General features: G+C 40.0%; 2 protein-coding genes across 3 annotated transcripts in view; one reads left to right on the top strand and one right to left on the bottom strand.

The window, feature by feature from the left end:
• The window catches only part of LOC309698606 (uncharacterized protein), a 379,790-nt gene that overhangs the window by 8,558 nt on the left and 349,715 nt on the right, over positions 1 to 21,517 (bottom strand). The window lies entirely within an intron of this gene.
• Positions 547 to 20,663, top strand: LOC309698615 (death-associated protein kinase 2). 2 transcript variants are annotated; one of them, XM_082521180.1, is made up of 12 exons: positions 547 to 922; positions 7,241 to 7,414; positions 8,860 to 9,081; positions 9,298 to 9,436; positions 9,530 to 9,659; positions 14,936 to 14,984; positions 15,196 to 15,222; positions 15,483 to 15,635; positions 16,881 to 16,926; positions 17,012 to 17,101; positions 17,995 to 18,081; positions 19,155 to 20,663. In XM_082521180.1, exons 2-12 carry the CDS (start codon positions 7,353 to 7,355, stop codon positions 19,233 to 19,235), a joined length of 1,086 nt encoding a protein of 361 aa, XP_082377306.1. In that variant the 5' UTR covers positions 547 to 922; positions 7,241 to 7,352; the 3' UTR covers positions 19,236 to 20,663. The 2 variants fall into 2 exon arrangements, with proteins under 2 accessions (XP_082377306.1, XP_082377305.1); XM_082521179.1 differs by having other exon boundaries at positions 9,298 to 9,659.

Genomic DNA, 21,517 nt, shown 5'->3' with positions numbered 1-21,517 from the left:
AGGCAGAGGGGGTGTTCTCCCAGGGCGCTAAATAGGCTAGGACCGCAACTGATCTTGTACATTACCGTTTGTACTACTCTGGTCACTATGTTGTATGTTGCACTGCTCTGTCAGTACATTGCGGTGCTAATATGGCACAAGACACATTCCACTCGCACACATTTTCAGACTTTTAATTTCAAATTTCCAGATTGTTTTATTTAATTTACTTAATGTATATAATTCACTACTTACTGTATATGATGTCCTCTTTATGCACAGTCGAGGAGTGTTTCAGGACAGATTTCATTTCAGTTGTACTCCTATAACTATGCATGTGACAAATAAAGAATCTTGAATCTTGACGTTGGCCGCTTACATAGGTTAGGTCCTATGCTCTATAGAGGTTCCCCAAAGAACTCTAAATCAGTTGAATAAATGATTAAGAAACTAGATGAATGGATTGATATTTCGTTATTACTCTGCCCACTGAATAGTATTATAAAGCTGAAACACCTCAAAACTTAATTTGTAGTTTCCGCCTTTATTTTGAAGGTGTTTTCAAACCGGAAATTTTTCTCTTATTACCTGTTATGTGACGGGTGGACGTGAAATGTAGTTAACAAAAAGCTTTTTACTTTATTGACTCTTAGTAGGTGCCCTGAACGCCTCTCCAGGTCGCTAAACTCGTATTTACGGTAAATCGGACATGACATCAAAGTGTGGATAGTGGTGGTGTTTTCCGCATTCCCCAACTGCCTGCGAGCTTCAGGGCCAAGCACACGGCGAAACGGCATTTATGTTCCAGCCTTTCCAGGATCAGGGCAGGAACACATCCGCGAGATACACCGCTTTTCCTGGGAACGTCTTACCTGGAAGCCGGACGGTGAACCTGGGCAAGGAAGCGCTGTGTTGTTAAGGCTGCTTGCAATACGTGTCGATGGTTAGTGAGCCAACAAATTTCTCAGCTGATTTTTTTTTTCTTTTTTAGTGGCATCTGTCTTCTTTGAAATATTGAAAGCATCTGTAGTTATTTTTAAACTGTGCCATTTCGTGGGACAAGTTGTTTTGTGTTGTTTCCCTCCTTTAGAACGGATGGATTTTAGTCTGTTTTTCTACATAAAACATGTCCCAACAGGCTGAGGTCGTATAGTGCCTTAGGCTGTGCAGTCTACACATTTTTTTAATACTGTTACTTGCAAAGAAGTTATTCTGTAAATTAACCAATGGATAGTTTTTATCGGTTAACTTCATACAAAATACATTTTAGTACATTCAAAGGGCGTCAGATCTCTGTACCCACAGCGTTTCAAACTGTTTGGCAGGTATCGGGCGGGTTCTCCAAAACCAGCCTGATCTTATGTATGTTCATTATTTATTGCAGATTCTAGCTTGAAGGTTTGGTTATCGCAGGGTGGATTTAGGATGAACTAAATAGGATTCTAAATATGTGGCGTTCCCAAAACCACAAAGGGTGTTCCCTTTCTTAAAAAAAAATCTGCTCTGGGGGGAAAAACACTTAAACTTTAAAAAAAAAGGGGGGGGGGGGGGGGGTATACAATTTTTGGCTCTTAGACTGTTTGTCACATTTGGTGACTTTGTTATTGTGGAAAAACTCATAGTGTACCCTTGGGAACGTTTGGACAAATCACATTCCTCCAGCAAAGGAGTCAGAAGTCACATCACTTGAACAAATGACCAGTTGACAGGAAAGAAAGATGTTGAGGAGATTCTTTAGGGATAGCTGTCTTACAGTTAATGTGCGTTGATAGGTTTTTCATACTAGCATGATTTATAGCACCTATGCATTCGTGTAAAGTCATCTTTAATCTGTGGTAGCTGGCTCACCTTAAGAGGTATTTGGGTTTTAGATAAACACTGTACTAACTGTACTTTGTTTGCTTGTATTTGGTGGTGGTGTTTGCCTGCAGTGCACTACAGAACATGACCTCACATCAGTGTACTTCTGGCAGTAGATCAAGAAAATACTGTACATTTTCTTTCTGCGAAGTTGTGGATTATTATTTAGAAAACTGCAGATGTTTATTGCAGATGATGCATGGCGTCACTGTGGGGGAGCAGAGGATCATCTACATAGCGGTTTATCATATTGTTATTACTCCGACTCAGTGTGACAGTTGTCCACACTGTCTCTCTCAGCCACTCTCTGCATTGACTCAATGTCCCAACCTTTGCTCCACTTCACACTCTTTTAGCTAGCCGTAACTACAGGCGATTTGTGTGTATGTGTCAGTTTGCAGTCCGCTTTTGCCTTTGTCGGAATCTCCTGACTGAGGTCCATATCTAAGTCTCTATCTGGGGAACTTTTCCTTTATGTATATCATCTAAGTAATCATCAGTGAATTGTGCTCTGAAAAAAAGGAAAAGAAAACAAATGAAATGATGAAACAATAATAACCACTTTGGTGTTTACCAGCTTGCTGAAATGCGCCGTCATTGTGGGAACTCCTAGAGCTTAACTTGCTGCTAAGTCATGTGCAGAGAGAGAATGACTCAAGCAAATGGTCCAGAATTGCAACGGGTTGGACTAGTTCTGCTTGGTCAGTTTAGGCAAGGCGCAGTGCGACAGAAGCATCACTGACAAATGGCAGTCAGTCTGCTTAGATATCGGCTGAGTACTAGGGCTGCCACAAACGATTATTTTGATAGTCGACTAGTCACCGATTATTTTTGCGATTAGTCGACTAATCAGATCATCATCCATTGGACTAAAACTACAGCTTATTGCACCAGCAGCATCTGCTCTTATATAACTATCATTAGCTTACAGCTTTAAGTGTTTCAGGTCTCTGCTAACTAAAAATAAAGACAAGATGATAGGTTATTAAATTTTAATGAAATTTGCAGATTGTTTCGGTGAAGTTTAATAAACTCCTTGCTATCTAAAATATAACAGGACACCGGAGTAAATTCTCGAGCATCTCACACTTCTGATAATCAGTTGTCTGCTTGACGTTTATTCAGCTGTGTAAAAACTATAACTTTAATCTCAGACAAACTGATTTACTCAGGAAATAAAATACTAAAAAAAAGCCAAACAATAACATTTTAAGTTATCTAAGTGACTCATATATATTTAACCCGAGTAGCGAAAGACGGCGGTGGGTTTGAAAACGATTTGCGGGGAGTCCGGTGTTCTCACTGCGCTAGTGAGCCTTGCCCCCGCCTAGCTAACGAGCTAGTGGATAACAGACGTCTCCGAAAACGTCGGAGAGCTTTTGAAAATATGCGGTGTCTTGATAAACTGAGCAGATATTTGAGGTTTACACAGCTACATTCTCGCCTGAAAATATGTTAAACATTTATTTTGTGACCCAGAAAGAATAATAAGAGTAATATTAAAACTAACTAGCTGCCGCCATTGTTGGAAACTGCGCTGGGCCGCGCTATGAATTCTGGGACACAGCTGCTGCTGCTGCTGCTGCTTCTTCTTCTTCTTCTTCGGGGTTTAACGGCAGCTGACATCCTTGTACATGCAATGCTGCCATCTTCTGTTTCAGTCCGTTATTACACTCTTAAATCCTGCTACTTATTCCAGCTTCAAACGAAGCGTCGACTATTAAATCAGTCGTCGACGATTTTGATAGTCGACGTAATCGTGACTAGTCGACAAATCGTGGCAGCCCTACTGAGTACCCAATCTATTTAATACCAAAGCTGTACAGCGTGAAACCGCTTTACTGCTTTGCTATGTTGCATCTGCTGTAGATTGTTTGGAATTATTTACAGATCAGTTAACCAGCTTAATGAACTGAAATGTATGCATGTCTGTTCCTTTTTGCAAAATCGTCACTACATTTTCCAGATCTGCATGTGCTTTTCTGCATCCACTTAAATAAAATAACAAAATTGCTGTCACAGAATTTCTAAGACTGTAGAAAAACAAAACAAGTTACAGCAACTTTCTTTAATTTTAGTTTAATTTTTTCATTTTTTTTTAAATAACATAGAGAATATCACAAAAACGACCATAATTCAGACCCTGCGGATTGAGCCTGTTGGGACCATAAATGTATTTTCTGCAGTGAGTTTTGAATCTTGTGCCTGCAGTGACATTCCTGTAGCTATTACCGTTCTCGTCATGCTTGGTGAAATGACCAGGGTTGGACAACGTTTGAAAGATTGTGATTGTTTCTTTTAGCCAGGAGACATGATGCACAAACTGACATCCACATTTTATTCACCCTTCCCTGTATGTTTCTTTCATTCTGTATCATATGGGGAAGTACATCAAAGTGTGTAGAGAGAAGTTTGCGACATGCATCTGATGTCATGGTTTCTAGTACAGAGAGTTGTGAGAAGAGAATCAATGGAAGTGCCACAAGCAGACGAGAGAAGTCGTTATTATACAGCACCTAATAAGATAAAAATCCTCAAGCCCAGAAATCGAACCTGAAATGAGGAAGTGCCTCACGTGTGACTTGTGCTTCTGTGAAAGCTGGTGATGCCACTAAGAGGCTTTCATTTTCTCCAGTCTTTAATCAGTTTAAGCTTCTACGTACGTAAAGTTATTATGGGAAACTGCTAAATTGTTTCTTGCTGTGCTTCCATTTTATGTTAATACATTTTATTTTCTGAAATATTGTAAACATTTTTTAGAATTGCAAAAAGTATGATGGCAGTGTACTGAATGAACACGTAAAATACCAAAAATATACAGCTGTAACATTAAAACTACCGAGGGTGTGAGGCGAATGTCACTGAGCTCATTCTTCTACAACAATACAAAGAATTGTAATCCTACGAATCCATGGCATCTAGTATACTTGTCAATGTTATCACAACACATTCCACATATACAGATTGGCTCAAAACTGTCAAGAAAAGAGGGAGACACATGAGGTGGTAACTGAGAAAATATGCATATATTTTCTGAAAATGTCAGTAACGCAATGGAGAAGTAAAATATTAATGTTTGTATCTTTGTGTAGTTTTGTTGTAGTTTTCTTGTGACAATCCATTATCCCTGAAAAAAATTGTTAATGAGCTTAGAAACGCAGCTTGTTAATATATGAAACTGTATTAATAACAAACAAGCATAGCTGAATTAAAAGGCTTGAGCAGTGCACGACATGGTTAACTGTCTCCACTGGTTTAAATATGTAAATATTAGAGATGGCATGATACCACTTTTTTATGTCTGATACCGATATCATAAATTTGGATATCTGCCGATACCGATATGAATCCAATATAGTGTTTTTAATCAATAAAACTGTTTTTTTAATATCTTGTTCATACTCAAGTTTTAAAAAACAAAACACCAAAGCTATTCTGTTAAACCTGTATGCAAGAAATACACTGCACCCAAAATATTTCATAGTTCAGCAATACTGAGCTAATAAACTTAAACCTGCTCCGTCCTCCCTATTCTGGTATTTTAAAGAGTATTTAGCAGAAATATTAAACAACCTAACTAATAGGGTTGCCAACTCCCAGCAAAAATAATAGGAAACCACCCCCCACCTCATGATGCTTAATTGACGTAATCAACCTTAATTTAATGCATGTGTTTAAAAAAAAAAAAAAGGACAGAAGTCAATTATTTTTCAAGAAATATTAAATAGATTCAACATCTTTCTTCAACAGAACTGCAGACTGCACAGATGGAAGAAGTACTATAGCTTACTAGGGTATATTAGACTTAACAGTTACTATATACAGTAATGGATTTCTACACATTTTACATCAGATTAAAACTTTGGGTGTAAGAGTCAGATAATTATTTATTAAAAGCTTGACATTTTAACTGAGAATAAGAAAGAAAAGTATGTCTTTGTGCCCCCTTTTCACTGTTCATGCCCTATCGGCCCCCCTGGCTAAACTTTGCTAGACCCGCCCCTGCAAAGTTACCAGCCGTGTAACTGTGTGGACCAAAAACAAGCAAGAGAGACTGGCACAGAAAAGCCGATCAGCTGATCATTAATCAGTTTCACAATTGAAGTAGCAACAGGAGAGGGAGGGAGAGGCAGTCGCTCCATATATTGGTTGTTAAGCTTAACGCGGGAATGCTTCACAAACATTCAGAGATGAACTTACACACTTGCTTTACTTCTTTCTTGGATAACTTTCTTGGAGATGAAATGCTGGTTTGGTAGCGAGGCTACAAATGCTCAACTAGACCACCGACAGGTCTCGCACGCCACAGTCGCTCTATGACGAGATGCATACTGCTCCAACAAGCTAAGGTTATGAGCTGAGTTACGCCATGTCGCAAGTTTTGTGAGGTGCTTTTTTGATATTTAATGGATTGGATTACATTTTTTATTTCTCTGATCCAGTCATTTAGGTCAGTATCGGACCGATACCGATACATAATATCGAATCGGTCCATCCCTAGTAAATATGTGTGAAAAATGAAGGCGTCTGGACCAAACAGCTAGTTAAACTTACTAGTGATTTCTCAGATATACTAATCTTAATGTGCTGGTTGAGCCTGTGCCTGTTCCACTTGCCTAAGGAAGTTATTAAAACTTTTCACACTGCACTCCAGCTTGTATACACGTTTGTCGGGTTGGTTTGTAAGAGGAAATGCTTGCTCGTAATGATCTGTTACGATGATAAATTCCAGAAGCTCATCTACTGGCTAATGCTGATTCTGTTTCCACACAAACTGGGAATCTCAGAACTTTGAATGCAGAGCCAGTGGCAGCATACCTTGCATGCTAATCTCCCATTGGTCCCCCATCAAACACCAGATGTTTATCTGGTCTCTCAGCTTGTCAAGCTTCAGGCATAGTTAACGGGACACAGATATGCTCATGAAATAGAAGCACACAGTTTTCAGTAGGATCCAAGACAAGTAAAGCTTCCAGTAACAAAAGCCAACTGCAGTCAGAAGATGGCAGTAATGTAAAGGATGGGTGGAAGTTTGATGGCAGAACGCTGTTTCAGATTAAAAAAGATCTTTCACATTAATTGTTTCTGATTTCTTGATTTGACCGGGCAGTCGCTGCTTAGTCTGCTTGTCTGTTGGAACACCGCTGCGTTACAGTTTTATTTATGAGTAGATAAAGTATTCATCTTGAACTAGATGACTGGGAAAAGTTCAGCATAAACACATATTGAAGAACCCTGGAGAAATTATTACGTCTGATTTTTTTTTTTTTCTTGCTAGCAAAATGTCGGCTGTATGTATCAGATGTATGCACTGTGTTTGTGTAGTTGTCACAGTACAAGACATTGTGTGGTCTTTTGGAGAACATAATTTTCTGTAATATTTTCTCTTACTCAAACTCAGGTCCAGCTTTGATGTTAGAGTTTGGAGGATCATGAACCCCTTGAAGCTCCATATTAAATAGTTGGCAGTAGGCAAACCTATAACCAAGGTGACCAGTGTGAACCAAAGGAACATGGCTGTCTTCAAACCTGAGAATGTGGAAGACTTCTATGAGATTGGGGAAGTTCTGGGAAGGTATGGATGCAACTGTTTTATGCTCTAGTGTGTTCCAATAGGTGCTCCGCAGTACAGTGATGTATGGTGAGGACATGTACAGATTTGTTTCTTTTGAATACCAGCATATTGGATTTGAAATAAGCAGGATTTCAGCCTTAATTTGATGGTGCTGATACCCCAAAAAGCTCTCTGAGTAATAAGGTAAAACAAAGAAGAAACGATAATCCTATGTTAACTCACAGTCATACAAAGTGAACGATTTACATGCATTTAATGCAACCCATACCAGACTATTGCAAAATGACCACAGAAACCTCTGTGCTTGTGGGCTTAACAAACTTCCCATTTTGAGCAATTATACTGCAATTCCACTATAAATTATTAATCACAATAGGAATAAAAGCTCTCAGAGACATCAGTCTCCCAGTCATGCCCAGTATACTGTAACAAGAGCTGTGTCCTCTGCTTTTTTTAATGCCTGCCTACAATAACCTGCAGCCTTGTACCACGTATGGTTGGTCTGAAACCATATTAACGAGGTGATGCGTGTGAAAGTAAAATTCCCTGTTCCCATAGTAGCAATCACGGCAATATCGCACTATGGGATGCAATTCAACTCAGAATCATTTATCTCATTCCACCACTCCTGATTGGCTGGTGATTGCAACAACTACGTCAGGCAGAAACTCCCACCCTTCAGTAGCTTGTGCTATTACATAGCCATTATTGAAACACCTCTTCAAGCTTTGGCGCATATCTCAACCTATATTAGGCTAGCTAGCTATCTTACCTGTCCATAGACAGGAGTGTTTAGCAAACTTCCTGTTGCTGGGTGCTTGATACCTTTTGCTCGTCTCTGCTGAAACCAAGTCTGCACCATAGATTGGGCGTCGTGCTCTCCACTAAGGCGGTTTAGTTAGTACGGTTTACCACACTAGCTAACACTGTTGTCCTTTTCTGCTGAAGTTAGTAAACCAGCTAACTCGTTGTCCTTGTTGTTAGCACCATAGATAGTGAAGGTGGACAGAAACTTGCAGAAACTCCGGGGCTTGACTCTAAGCCCAACACTGTGATGAGGAGGAGGGCATACCAACCTCTCCTGCTCAAAGCATGAATATGCAAAACATGTGCAAATACTCTGTGTGTCGGCTAAATATATCGTGGCTCAGCATCATAACAGAAACCACTGGATCACGTTATGCAGGGAAGAAATTGCCCCTGGCCACCTGAGCGGCAGAGCAGTTACTCAGAGTTTTTCCGAAGCTAATACTCTTGTGTAAGGACCACCTGTTCAGCAGCAGAAGGCTGTGAGGATATGGTGATTAGGCCTGACCCAAATGTCTGGGAAGACTATTTGTTTTTACTTTAGCAAAAAAAAAAAAAGTCATATTTTTCAGGACACGGGATTTTTGATGCATGCCAGGCTTGGTGTTTTTTGTGAATTCTGTCCTTCCCCTGTACAGTGGGCATTTTGGCCAGGTTCGCCAGGTTCGGGAGCGGACCTCTGGGAACTTTTGGGCAGGCAAATTCCTGAAGATTCGGAAGGTTGCATGCAGCCGTCTTGGCCTGGACAGGAGCAGCGTGGAGCGAGAGGTGGAGATCCTCCAGGCTGTCCAACATCCAAACATTGTGGCTCTCAAAGATGTTTTTGAAAGTCGCGCTGAAGTGGTGCTCATTCTGGAGCTGTGAGTTGACAAATATCTCCATAAAGCGTAAACACTTCACTGTTCTACCTACAAATTTAAACCTGTTTTCTGTTAATGCAAATCCTCCCCCTCCACCATAACATATGGGAAACAAACCATAGTATGAGAAAATATATATTTGCTACCCTATCCTGTTCTGTACAGGGAAAAAATGAAATGTTTAACAAGTGTCTCATTAAAACACTTCCTGCTTAGTGTCAGTGGAGGGGAGCTGTTTGACTTTATTGCTGAGAAAGAGAACCTGTTGGAAACTGAGGCCATTGAATTCATGAAGCAGATACTGGAGGGTCTGAAATTCATACACTGCAAAAACATTGCCCACTTTGACCTCAAGGTAAGTATACTTAGTTACATCTATCTTTTATATTGTGGAACAGAACATTTTCAAAGTCATGGTTTCCAACATAACAATTTTCGCCACATTCAGCCAGAAAATATCATGCTGTCAGACAAAGTGTCAAAACCTCCCAACATCAAACTCATAGACTTTGGCCTGGCTCACTTGTTTCACCCGGGAGAGGAGTACAAGAGCACAAGTGGTACTCCACAGTACATTGGTGAGTATTAAGCTGTATTAAAAAATGGTATTTGGCATTATGTTTTGGTGAAATGTTAATTATCAGTTTAGTTTTATTTTACAATGCATAAAACATGATTTATTCTCTGACCAAAGATCATCCAAATCTTTCTTTAGTGTGACTCATGTTTGCTGTCACTGGTCTGGTATAGCCTCACAATTGTTTCAACTTTTGTTGGGCTTTTTGCTTTTTCCCACGTTTTAAGGTTTGTGCCTTTCATGAAACTGCTGTAAAGATGACCAAAATAAACAGTTTTAGTTCAAGTAATGTTATCTTAACCTACTAAGAACTTTCCATGTGTGTTTTTGTGTAAGGCACACTGGATGCTTCCAATCAGTGACAGTCACAAGGTTTAGTTGGTCTTGTTGTTCATGATTACCCTGTCTTTATCCACTGAAATAAATCGTTGTTTGTTCTGATGAGCTTTGGTGCGACTTCCAAACCAGTTCAGCAGTCTGATCACCCAGCATCCCAATATGCTGATGTAGCGACATCCATATCTTAAATATAGGCTGTGGTCAAGCATTGAAGAATTATGTTTAAAATGGACCAAGACTCCATATTCAATTCAATTTTATTTATATAGCGCCAAATCACAACAAAAGTCGCCTCAAGGCGCTTCATAGATACAGAGAAAAACCCAACAATCATATGACCCCCTATGAACAAGCACTTTGGCGACAGTGGGAAGGAAAAACTCCCTTTTAACAGGAAGAAACCTCCGGCAGAACCAGGCTCAGGGAGGGGCGGGGCCATCTGCTGTGATTGGTTGGGGTGAGAGAAGGAAGACAGGATAAAAGACATGCTGTGGAAGAGAGACAGAGGTTAATAACAGATATGATTCAATGCAGAGAGGTCTGTTAATACATAGTGAGCGAGAAAGGTGACTGGAAAGGAAAAACTCAATGCATCATGGGAATCCCCCGGCAGCCTACGTCTATTGCAGCATAACTAAGGGAGGATTCAGGGTCACCTGGTCCAGCCCTAACTATATGCTTTAGCAAAAAGGAAAGTTTTAAGCCTAATCTTAAAAGTAGAAATAGTGTCTGTCTCCTGAATCCAAACTGGAAGCTGGTTCCACAGAAGAGGGGCCTGAAAACTGAAGGCTCTCCCTCCCATTCTACTTTTAAATACTCTAGGAACAACAAGTAGGCCTGCAGAGCGAGAGCGAAGTGCTCTAATAGGGTGATATGGTACTACAAGGTCATTAAGATAAGATGGGGCCTGATTATTTAAGACCTTGTATGTGAGGAGCAGGATTTTGAATTCTGGATTTAACAGGAAGCCAATGAAGGGAAGCCAAAACAGGAGAAATATGCTCTCTCTTTCTAGTCCCTGTCAGGACTCTTGCTGCAGCATTTTGGATTAACTGAAGGCTTTTCAGTGAGTTATTTGGACATCCTGATAATAATGAATTACAGTCGTCCAGCCTGGAAGTAATAAATGCATGAACTAGTTTTTCAGCGTCACTCTGAGACAGGATATTTCTAACTTTAGAGATGTTGCGCAAATGGAAGAACGCAGTCTTACATATTTGTTTAATATGTGCATTGAAGGACATGTCCTGGTCAAAAATGACTCCAAGGTTCCTCACAGCGTTACTGGAGGCCAAGGTAATGCCATCCAGAGTAAGAATCTGGTTAGATGCCATATTTTTAAGCTTTTCAGGGCCGAGTACAATAACCTCAGTTTGATCTGAATTAAGAAGCAGAAAGTTAGCGGCCATCCAGGTCTTTATGTCTTTAAGACATTCCTGCAGTTTAACTAATTGGTGTGTGTTATCTGGCTTCATGGACAGATAGAGCTGGGTGTCATCTGCATAACAGTGAAAATGTATGCTATGTCTTCTAATGATGCTGCCTAAGGGAAGCATGTATAATGTAATCCAACAACATTCAGTCTGGGACCACACCAATGGACTTTATAATAAATGTAGGCGCTTTACTTTGGCTGCCTTAGTGGAAACAATGCTGGAGGAAAAGGAGGGAAAAGAGCCAGGACCCTCTGAATTCACTGCACCACCCCTTCCTTGGAGCTGAGCCACACCCCACCATATACCCACCTCCGAACTCAGGCCGGGCATTTCCCATTCTGAGAGTTTTTGGCTTATGTAATCAACCCCCTTTTTGAAAAAGCCAAATAAAAGTGTGTGGAATTGGTAAAATCCGTACAGAGTGGAAACTCTGGAGACAAGGGAATATGCCAGTAGCACTTAGTCAAATCCAGTGTCATGAAAAAATGAGCAGTACCAAACCGGTCCAGGAGTTCATTGACCCATGGCATGGAATAAGCGATATGCTGTGACCTCAATCATCTTGCGGTAGTCAACACAGAACCCAATAGACCCACCTTTCTTTACCACCACGGAACTATGGAGGTATACCATTCGCTGTGTGACGGAGAGGAACCGCATTGAGCAACCAGATTTCCCAGGACATTTGTCTGGTACTTGGCCTGGTCCTGGGGCTTCCAAGTTGCTGTCGGTGCACTGTTGTCTGCTCCCGCTCCATGGCAGCCAGCTCTGCGACCGCACCGGCTGCATGGTTCGTGGGTCCGATATCTTGTCCTGGGTAGTTGGGCGCCACTGTAACACACATTTGTGTTATGTTAGGTTCCTGGCGTGCTGCTCAGATAGTGTAGGCGTGATCTGATGATGATCCCCAGCTGTGTTGGCCAGCCTGTCCTGGAACTGCCCTCTGTACCCACTGCACCAACCCTCTCCACAGCTGAGCCGCAGACCACCCTGCGTGCTATAAGAACAGCAAAGCATGCCATACTGGAAAGATTCTACATTTCTTCTGTGACCCTGGTAACACTTTATGGCAGAGGATTCAAAGATAACAGATTATAGGGCTGCTCCTCCGCTTTGTGACAACAACCTACACTGTCTAAATTACAATAACATTTTCTGTAAATTTGCAACATATAATACCACCACTACACCAAAAGCCAGTCTTCACCCTGATCAAAAAGAACTGAATCTCAGCGTTGCTAATATCTGTAAAACCCCGAAGAGAGTGAACGCACCAGGCATTCCAAGACGAGAACTGAGAGTGAGTGTGCTGACCCATGGGCAAATGCGTTATGGACATCTGTAACACCTTGCTGGTCTGTCACTATCATTCCAGTGACACAAAATTCACTGTCACTTTTTTTTTAATGACCACTGTCCTGTTACACTAATTCCCATAACGATGCGCTTCGAGAGACTGGTAAAGGACTAACTACATTATCTCCTCACAGCCCCCTGTATTTGAATCATTACAATTCGCTTTCCAGCTGAACCCCTCCATTGAGGTCTTTTTTTTCTTTTCACATGGGCTTGGCACATCTGGAACGGTCACGTGCAAATGCTTTTTGTTGCATTAAAAAAGTGCCTGGATGAATGGGTAAATGAATAGTGCCTTGAGGCAACTGTTGTTTGGCACTGTATAAATGACATTGAATTAAACTGAAATGAAAGTGGGTGAATGAAGCAAGTTGTAAAAAGCGCTTTGAGTGCTCAGAGTAGAAAAGTGCTATATAAGAACCAATCAGTTTACACATTATAAAGACCATAGATCATCACAGGAATCACTGGTTTACATAGTGTAGAGGGTGCCACACTGAAGTTATTTATGTTTTGTGCTTAGATGTAGTTCCATATTGCTGTTTTTCTTTTTTTAGATATAAAACTTTTTGCATTCATTAAATGACAGAAACAAAAATCATAAGCTACACTGTTTTAGAGATGCTTGTGGTGGAGATGTCTGTTCATGACTCATTTTATCAGAATGTTGTTGACTTACAAAAGCAAACTTTTCAGTTTCCTGCTCATCTTTTACATTGCTGGCATGCAGCATTGTTATGAGTTTTTGCAGTAAGTTTCTAAAGATGGAAACACTTAACATCAAGTTGTTGGGAAACTATCCCTGTGATAAGATGATGAAGGCTAGATTCATATATATTTTAAAATCACCTGAGAAATTTTGACTTTTTTTGTGTGATGGACATTAATTATGGTAAATGGCCTGTATTTATATAGCGCTTTACTAGTCCCTAAGGACCCCAAAGCACTTTACACATCCAGTCATCCACCCATTCACACACACATTCACACACTGGCTACATTGTAGCCACAGCCACCCTGGGGCGCACTGACAGAGGCGAGGCTGCCGGACACTGGCGCCACCGGGCCCTCTGACCACCACCACTAGGCAACCGGTGAAGTGTCTTGCCCAAGGACACAACGACCGAGACTCTCGAACCGGCAACCTTCCGATTACAAGGCGAACTCCCAACTCTTGAGCCATGATCGCCCCATTACTTTCAAATGTTTACATTGGCTATTATTTTGTGATCACAGCCAGTCTGGTTTTCAGTGAGGGAGATAAACGTACGTTTTGCAATTTATTAGCAATGTAGATGTATTATTATTATTATTGTTGTTGTTATTGTTGTTGTTGTTGTTGTGATGCATGCACAAGCATCCAGCTAAGAAAATTCCAAAAAGTTGATTCTGTTCATCTGGATGTGGCATACACATACCATTCTAAATTCATATAAAACTGAGTTTCTTGTACTCGACCCCAAAAATCTGAGAAATATGGTAGGTGACCAGTTGCTTAATCTGAATGGCATTACATTGGCTTCCAGTAATACTGCAAGGAATGTTGGAATCATTTTTGACCAGGATCTGTCCTTCAGTGGGCTTATTAAACAAAGGTTAGGACTGCTTTCCTTCATTTGTGCAATATCTCTAAAATGAGAAACATCTTGTCTCGGATGGTTAAAATGCATTAAAATGTGTTGATGATGCACAATCATCCAGGTAAGTAAACCAAAAAAGTTGATTCAGTTCATCTGGACGTAGCGTTTTCAGTGGAAGAAACATTTCGTCAGTCATCCAAGTGACTTCTGTAGTCTCTGCTGACTGGAGGTTTGCCCAACTGTATAAACAGTACATTTGCAAAATGACTGAACCTAACACCACTGATGAACAATGGGCTGTGAGGTCAGATCGTTGACATGCAAATTGTCATGTGAAAATAAACAACAGATTCCTTATAAGGCTATCACACAAACTTAAAAGTGGAGGATAAGAGATCCTGTGTTTATATCTGACTTTACGTGCTTAAAAGCTGCCAACAAAAGTGTTTGTTGCAAGTTTAAGGAGCTTTACTTCTGCAAATATTCTACTAAAGTTATTTAGAATCGAATCATCTAAGTTAATAACCAACCCAACACAATTTCTCTATCTTTCTCCACCTCTGCAGCCCCTGAGGTCATCAGCTGCCAGCCTCTGAGTACAGCAGCAGATATGTGGTAAGCATTCAGCTCCAGCGTGTTCAGGCCTGTCGTGAGCATTACTCTCTGCACAATATTTGAGTTGGTCACAGCAGAATAAACACAATTATACAGGATTTAAACAAAACTGAATCACTGTGTTTTTCTTACATGTTGTCATACAGTAGAGTTTTTTTTGTTTTTAATTTACGCTTCATGTCTGCCTGTGCCTTGTTTCATGTTTCTTCAGGAGCATTGGAGTTATTACCTACATATTGTAAGTTGTAAGTGTTTGTATGTTGGGTGGCTTCTAAAGTACATAATTTATGGATTGTATACAAACATCTTTTGATTGTATTTGGGCCTTTAAAAGTAAAGGTAAACTTTTTCAGTTATACTAGATGGGAAATTGAAGAAAAAAAAAAGAAAGAAAGAAAGAAGGAAAAGAAAACTATTAATGTGTTTTAATGCTCAGATGAAGATGTCAGATGTTGACATGTTGTAGTTTCACTACTAAAGTGTATTGTCTTTTCTCAGATTGAGTGGTTTGTCACCATTCCAAGGCGACACTGATGAAGAGACTCTGGGAAACGTCATTGGCATGAAATACGAGTTTAATGAGCACTACTTCAGCCTGACAAGCCCCATGGCGAAAGATTTCATCCAGAAACTGTTGATGAAGAATCCAGAGTATGTCATAAAATACAATATTTTACTTGGGCACATTAGTCTGAAATTTAATGTATTCCTCTGTTCAGTGATTAGGGATGTAATAGTGAACATCAAGATTAGGACTTCATGTCAACTAGTCCCTTCACACTAAGCACCAAGTATCCAGAGTCTAAATGTGGCTGTCCAGCTCGTTGGTGTGCACTGTACACCAACTAATGAGACACAGAATGACAAACGGAACAACGTTTGTCAGAAAGATTGGGGAAAATTTTCTTTAAGCAAACATCCCAGTGTACTTAAGACCCAGCCACACTGTCAGACAAAAACTGGTTCATCCTAAGGACAAAACTCCAAAACACAAACTAAACAACGTAGTGCATGCTGTGCAGTGCAGTAAGGAGTGCTCAGACCTCTACATTGGTGAAACCAAACAGCCCATCCATAAACACATGGCACAACATAGAAGAGCCACCTCGACAGTGCAAGGCCTATCTCTCCACCTAAAAGATAAAGATCACTCTTTCGAGGATGCCAATGTTTACAGTTTGGATGCAGAAGACAGATGGTTTTAAAGAGGAGTAAAAGTAATTTTACATTTTTATGACAAGACAAATGCATTCATCTACCAAAGGTCATGTGAAATACACTTAAATCATTGTTATCTTAATATTCTTTAGTTTGTTTGACAGCATCCAAAAATCATGGAATGTTCTGCCAAACTTTGTTTTCCTGCTACTTTAGTTTAGTAGTTTAGGTTGTAGCAAAAATGCTTAAGGATTATTACAATATATTAACTAATAGTCCTTTTCCATTAGTACCTACTCGGATTAGATTGGCGTGACTTAGATTTTTTTTTTGGGGTACCTGGTGCCGGGTACATTATTAGTACCTACCTAAGTGATCCAAGGCAATCCGAAAATGTGACGTCAACAGACTGCATTGGCTAGTCAGTATGGTCACTCTATGAGTCATGCGAGCATCTCGTTTACATAAATCAAAACCGCCGTTTTTGAAACCCGGCAACGAGAGAAATGGCCTGATAAAAAGCCATACATCGAGCAGTAGGTACCGTTGCCTCCATGTCCTCCGTTCATGTTGCATACAAATAACGTCATGGGATGTTCGGCCGTGTTGTACCTCATGCCATTAGGTGAGGTTGTTAGTAATTTAAAACGGATCAGTCTGAGTAGGTACTAAAGGAAAAGGACTATAAAAATAAATAATGATCTCTCATCATTCCTTACACGTCAATGCATATTGCAGAGACAGAATGACAGCTGAGGAGTGTCTGCTTCATCCATGGATTAAGGTTAGCACCAGTCTGTCATTTCTTCTGCACTACTTTTGTTGTTGTGTTACCGTGTTGTCAGCCATACATGTTGTCATTGTTTCAGCCCATCACACCTAAACAGGTTGCCAAAAGAAATCGATCCTCAATTAATATGAAGAACTTTAAGAAGTTCAATGCCCGAAGGAAGTGGAAGGTGAGTCTGGATATTTATGTTAAGAGACATTTTAAAGCATATTTTTGTGCGTTAGACCAGCAGTAAAACCAAATTAATCCATGTATACACTTTTAAAGTTCTGTAGCTGGTGTGGGCGAAGTTAGGATTCAAATTTTATTATATTATATATTATATTTATTATAGGATAGCCACCTTTAGCTCTCGCCGAGCAGATTGTAACAAGCAGCCAGGAAAACAGACTGGGTGGGTTACCGTGAGGAGAAAGCGTAGTCCTAAACAGAAGGCCAGGGTACACTACCAACCTGTTCACGTCTCTAACAGTTTTTGCCCAGTCTGGGACACACCCACCGAGAAGAATTCTCTGGTTCCTGGTGATACTGTTTTGAGACACGTGAAGTTAGAGACACAAGCAACCATAAGGAATTGTCTTCCAGAGGCCATTCATTGTTATCAGGATGTTCTAAAATCTAAAACAAAATCTTATTGTCCAGGACCTCTGCTACTCCTAGCGTACCCTCACTATATATTTGTGTGCATTAGCCCTGTCTGGCACCCTCCTTAGCAATGGTTAAATCCTTATGTAATAAAGAGGACATATGTTGTACCGTAAAATACTCCACCATGGTTACATGTTACGAAAAAGTATTAAAAAAAATACCACTTACGAGGACATTATTCTGCTACTTTTGTATCGAAATTTAAAACGAATGAATCTGGTAATTCTTTGTTTTTATATTCATCAGGTCCCAATCAGCCCAAATAGCAAAGAGAAATTAAAAATGCCATGAAAGAGTTTGGGTCTTAGGAGGTTAAAGTTCACATAATGGGTTAAAAATGAACGTTACCTTAGAAGATACTGAGCTGATGTTATTTGTGATGGATGTAAAACATTCTTCCCTGTCACCTTCTAGATGTCTTACAATATGGTGTCGGCATGTAATCGGCTCGTAAATTTGAGACTGCCGCGTAAAGACACCCTGAGTCCAGATCCACTACAGGTGAGACATATTTAACTGAAAAGTGGAGTTAAATTAAATGGAGAATCTAAATGTGAGTGCGAGTGGTTGTCTGTCTCTGTGTTAGTCCTGTGTCAGGCTGGTGACCCGTCCAGCTGTTACCCTGCCTCTCACACTGGTAGCTGGGATAGCCCCCCCCCCAAACCCTCAGTCAGCCCTGTAGTCCATATGTCAAAGTGTCCTTGGGTGAAGTAATGAACTTTAAAACTGCTCAGATGTCATCAGTGTGTGTATGGTACTGTTGAATTACTGTATTTTTCGGACTACAAGGCGCAATATCAATGAACGGGTGTATTTTCATACATAAGGCTAATAAAGCGAAACAAAACTGTCAGATAAGTCAAACTTTATTCAACTCATTCACAATAACTCTCAACATTGTTCAGTTGTAACAATAAAATACAGAACAATACACTTTTTCAGTTCATTCCTCTTCCTCAAATTCTTCATCTTCAGGGTCTGAGTTTAACAGTTGGGTGATTTTGGCCCGTAAGCACGTCTCATTATGGGGTCCTTATACACACACCATAATGTTACATTGAAGCAGAGTACGTATGACTCCGCGAGGCTCCTGACTACGGTAGCCGTAATGCTCCAACAAGCGGTGCAGCTGTATAGCTTAGCAAAGTCGTACTAAAACATTTTGACAGATTTGTGAGCGTCGTGTACCACGTAAAGATGTTTCAAGGTCAGTAAGCACAACCAGAGTGTCGATTTCTGAGAAAATTAAAGGATTTTAAGTGTGCCTTATAGTCCGAAAAATACGGTAAGTACTTTATGAATAGGTGTATGTGGCTGTTATTGTTAAGTGCTTCGACGTATTGATAATGTGCATGAATACATTTCTGAATTACAAAAGGTGGGAGTAGAAAATGTTAATACGTGGATGGAGTCAAAGAAATAACAAAGACTGTTTTAGAAGTGTAACGTCAGAGTTGAAGTTAGGTACATGTTCAAATGATATAATTCAAATCTGCAATACAAGCTTCATGAGGCACAGTCACGTAGATTTGTAAGTGAAAAGTGCTGACAGCTGTAATGATGCTTTTCTGCAGCGGCAATGTGAAAGCGACGTAGAGGACACTGAGAGCAAGCCGGCCTCGCTGCTACGGCGAAGACTCAGCAGCAGTTCATAGAGTTGAGCAGAGGAATGCAGAGCAGTCCAAGCTGAAGATGAAGATGAGGCTCCCTGAAACCAAATGATTTCTGTTACCTTGTTCGAGTGTAATGGGTGACCTAATGTTGTTACACACTCGACATTTCAGAAGTGCCTGGAACAGAAGCGTGTCCTCATTTGAAGTGTGTTTCTTTACGAAAGACATTTAAAAAAAAATCAGTTGGAAACTTTGGGTGGGCTGTGTAATAATGTCTTCAATGATGCTTTATCAGCTGTAATGTATGTGGATGGTTACAGTTCTTGAAATGTCTCTGATAACAAAATGTGGCCAGAAAAGCTTTTTTCTGTGCAGAGCAACCTCAAACTCATGTTATACCCGTGTCTTCCACGCCTTATTCAATGACGGTAATGCTTCATGTCATCAGCCAAATGGAAATGCTCGGCCTGTTTTTAATGTTACCAAGTGATGTCCAACAACTATAGACTACAACATGACTTATACCTGATTTTGGACAGCTCATGGCAGCGCTGGCAAACACAAATACCAATGTTTTCATTACCTGTTTGTTTATGTTGAAACTGCTTCGCTAGTGTTAGGAAAGCATCCCCGTGTCTTTTCTAAAAGACTGCTTCACATAATTAACAAAAATGTGAAAGTTAGAGTTTTTCCTGTTTTAGCAACTGCCTCCATTTTTCCGGCCGTTATATCACAGTTTTACACTCGCTCATAAACAGCTGTTGTTTTTACAGTTTTCAAAGTAACCACTACTGTCATTTTCATGTTTGTGTAAGGCTGAAAACTTTGGAAGGTTTTTAAAAATGTAATTTCTTACATCTCACCAACTACAACTACCCGAGATGAACAGACTTCAATCTACTGCTATTATTGTTAGGTTGTAAGTGTTTAAGATTTTGTACTGCAGATGAAAATATACAATCATACTCTGTTCTTAATAACTTATAAGCACTGCATTACTTCTCTTGTGATGTATCATTTTGAAATGGCTTAATCATACACGTGCATGTCATTACATACAACAATTTGTATTTTTAATGTCATTAAATGTCTGTTTAATGACATGTCTGCTGGCTTCATCCGAGACTTGAACAATTAGTATTTTTAAATACTGCCAAATTTCTCACTTTGTCTTTTTCTCAGCTGTGTCTGCCTATTTAGGAACTTTCTTTTAGCTGCTGACGTTACCATTAATACCGTTTCATGACAGTAATGAGCTATATTTGGCTATGTGACCCTGTCGCACTTCTTTTAACTAAGAATCAGGAAGTTGTCTTCTTCTGCGATGTTGTGTTTACAGACAGCATTTTAATCCTTTTTCTTTTCTGGGTGTAAATGTGACAGGGCTCGGTGCTGGTTCAAACTGTATAAGCTGCTTCAAGCATTATTTGTGAAGAGTCACATTAAATTACTAAAAACATTAACTAATAATGCTGAGATGTATTATTTTAACAAGCCTTAATTATTTTCTAAATAACTGAAAGGAATTAAAATTTAATTCATACTGAATTTACTGATGCATAACCAGAGACCCAGAAGAATTAGTTTTGTTTAGATAAGTAAGAAAAACAATCTTCCCCAAAATTGTTTATTTCTTTTTAAATCTTCTTTCTCTTAAAATGGGCACCAGGTCTTATTTTATCATAAAGTGATAAGATGGCTGAGTGAGACAGAAACACATTTTACTCAGAACTGTGGAAGTGAAATCAGGAGGTGACGTGGGGGAGGACTGTACCAGAATATACGGGTAAAATAAGTACAGAACATGTCACCAAAGGGGGGGAAGAAATGTTTTGAACACGCTTGCTGAAGTGTATTTAATATTTGGTACAAAAGTCTTTGTTGACCGCGTCAAAACACCTACTGTGTGGAGAAACTAGTCAGATGCTCAGGTGTGATTTTAGCCCGTTCTTTGTGGAAGAATGGGCTAAAATCACACTTCTTCTTCTATGAACTATGAGTTTTAGTTCTTTCCATAGATGTTCATTTGGATTGAGGTCAGTTGATTGGCTGGGTCATTCCAGGAGCTTTATTTTCTTATTCTGAAACCAATGGAGAGTTTCCTTGGCTGTGTTTGGGATCATCCACCCTTATTTCATCTTCATCATTCTGGCTGCAGAATTTTGCTGATTTTTCTTCCTTCACTTCCAAACCATGAAGTTCCCACCTCCATTGGTAGAGTGTGTTTTTTGGGGTGATTTGCAGTGACGTGGTGGGTATTATGCCATCCAAGGAGTTCCATTTTGGTTTCATCTGACCAGTTGATATTCTCCCAGTATCTCCCA

The sequence above is a fragment of the Aulonocara stuartgranti genome (assembly GCF_965226115.1).
Source record: "Aulonocara stuartgranti genome assembly, chromosome: 22".
In the NCBI taxonomy this organism is placed as follows: domain Eukaryota; kingdom Metazoa; phylum Chordata; class Actinopteri; order Cichliformes; family Cichlidae; genus Aulonocara; species Aulonocara stuartgranti.
The sequence above is the reverse complement of the archived record's forward strand: the minus strand, read 5'-3'. Positions and strand labels throughout refer to the sequence as shown.

Excerpts from the sequence above, each read along its gene's own strand:
- LOC309698615 (XM_082521179.1), top strand. The coding sequence starts at position 7,353 with ATGGCTGTCTTCAAACCTGAGAATGTGGAAGACTTCTATGAGATTGGG. Across the intron at positions 7,415-8,859 it reads ATTGGGGAAGTTCTGGGAAG|TGGGCATTTTGGCCAGGTTC; the intron begins GTATGGATGCAA and ends TCCCCTGTACAG. Across the intron at positions 17,102-17,994 it reads ATGCCCGAAGGAAGTGGAAG|ATGTCTTACAATATGGTGTC; the intron begins GTGAGTCTGGAT and ends GTCACCTTCTAG.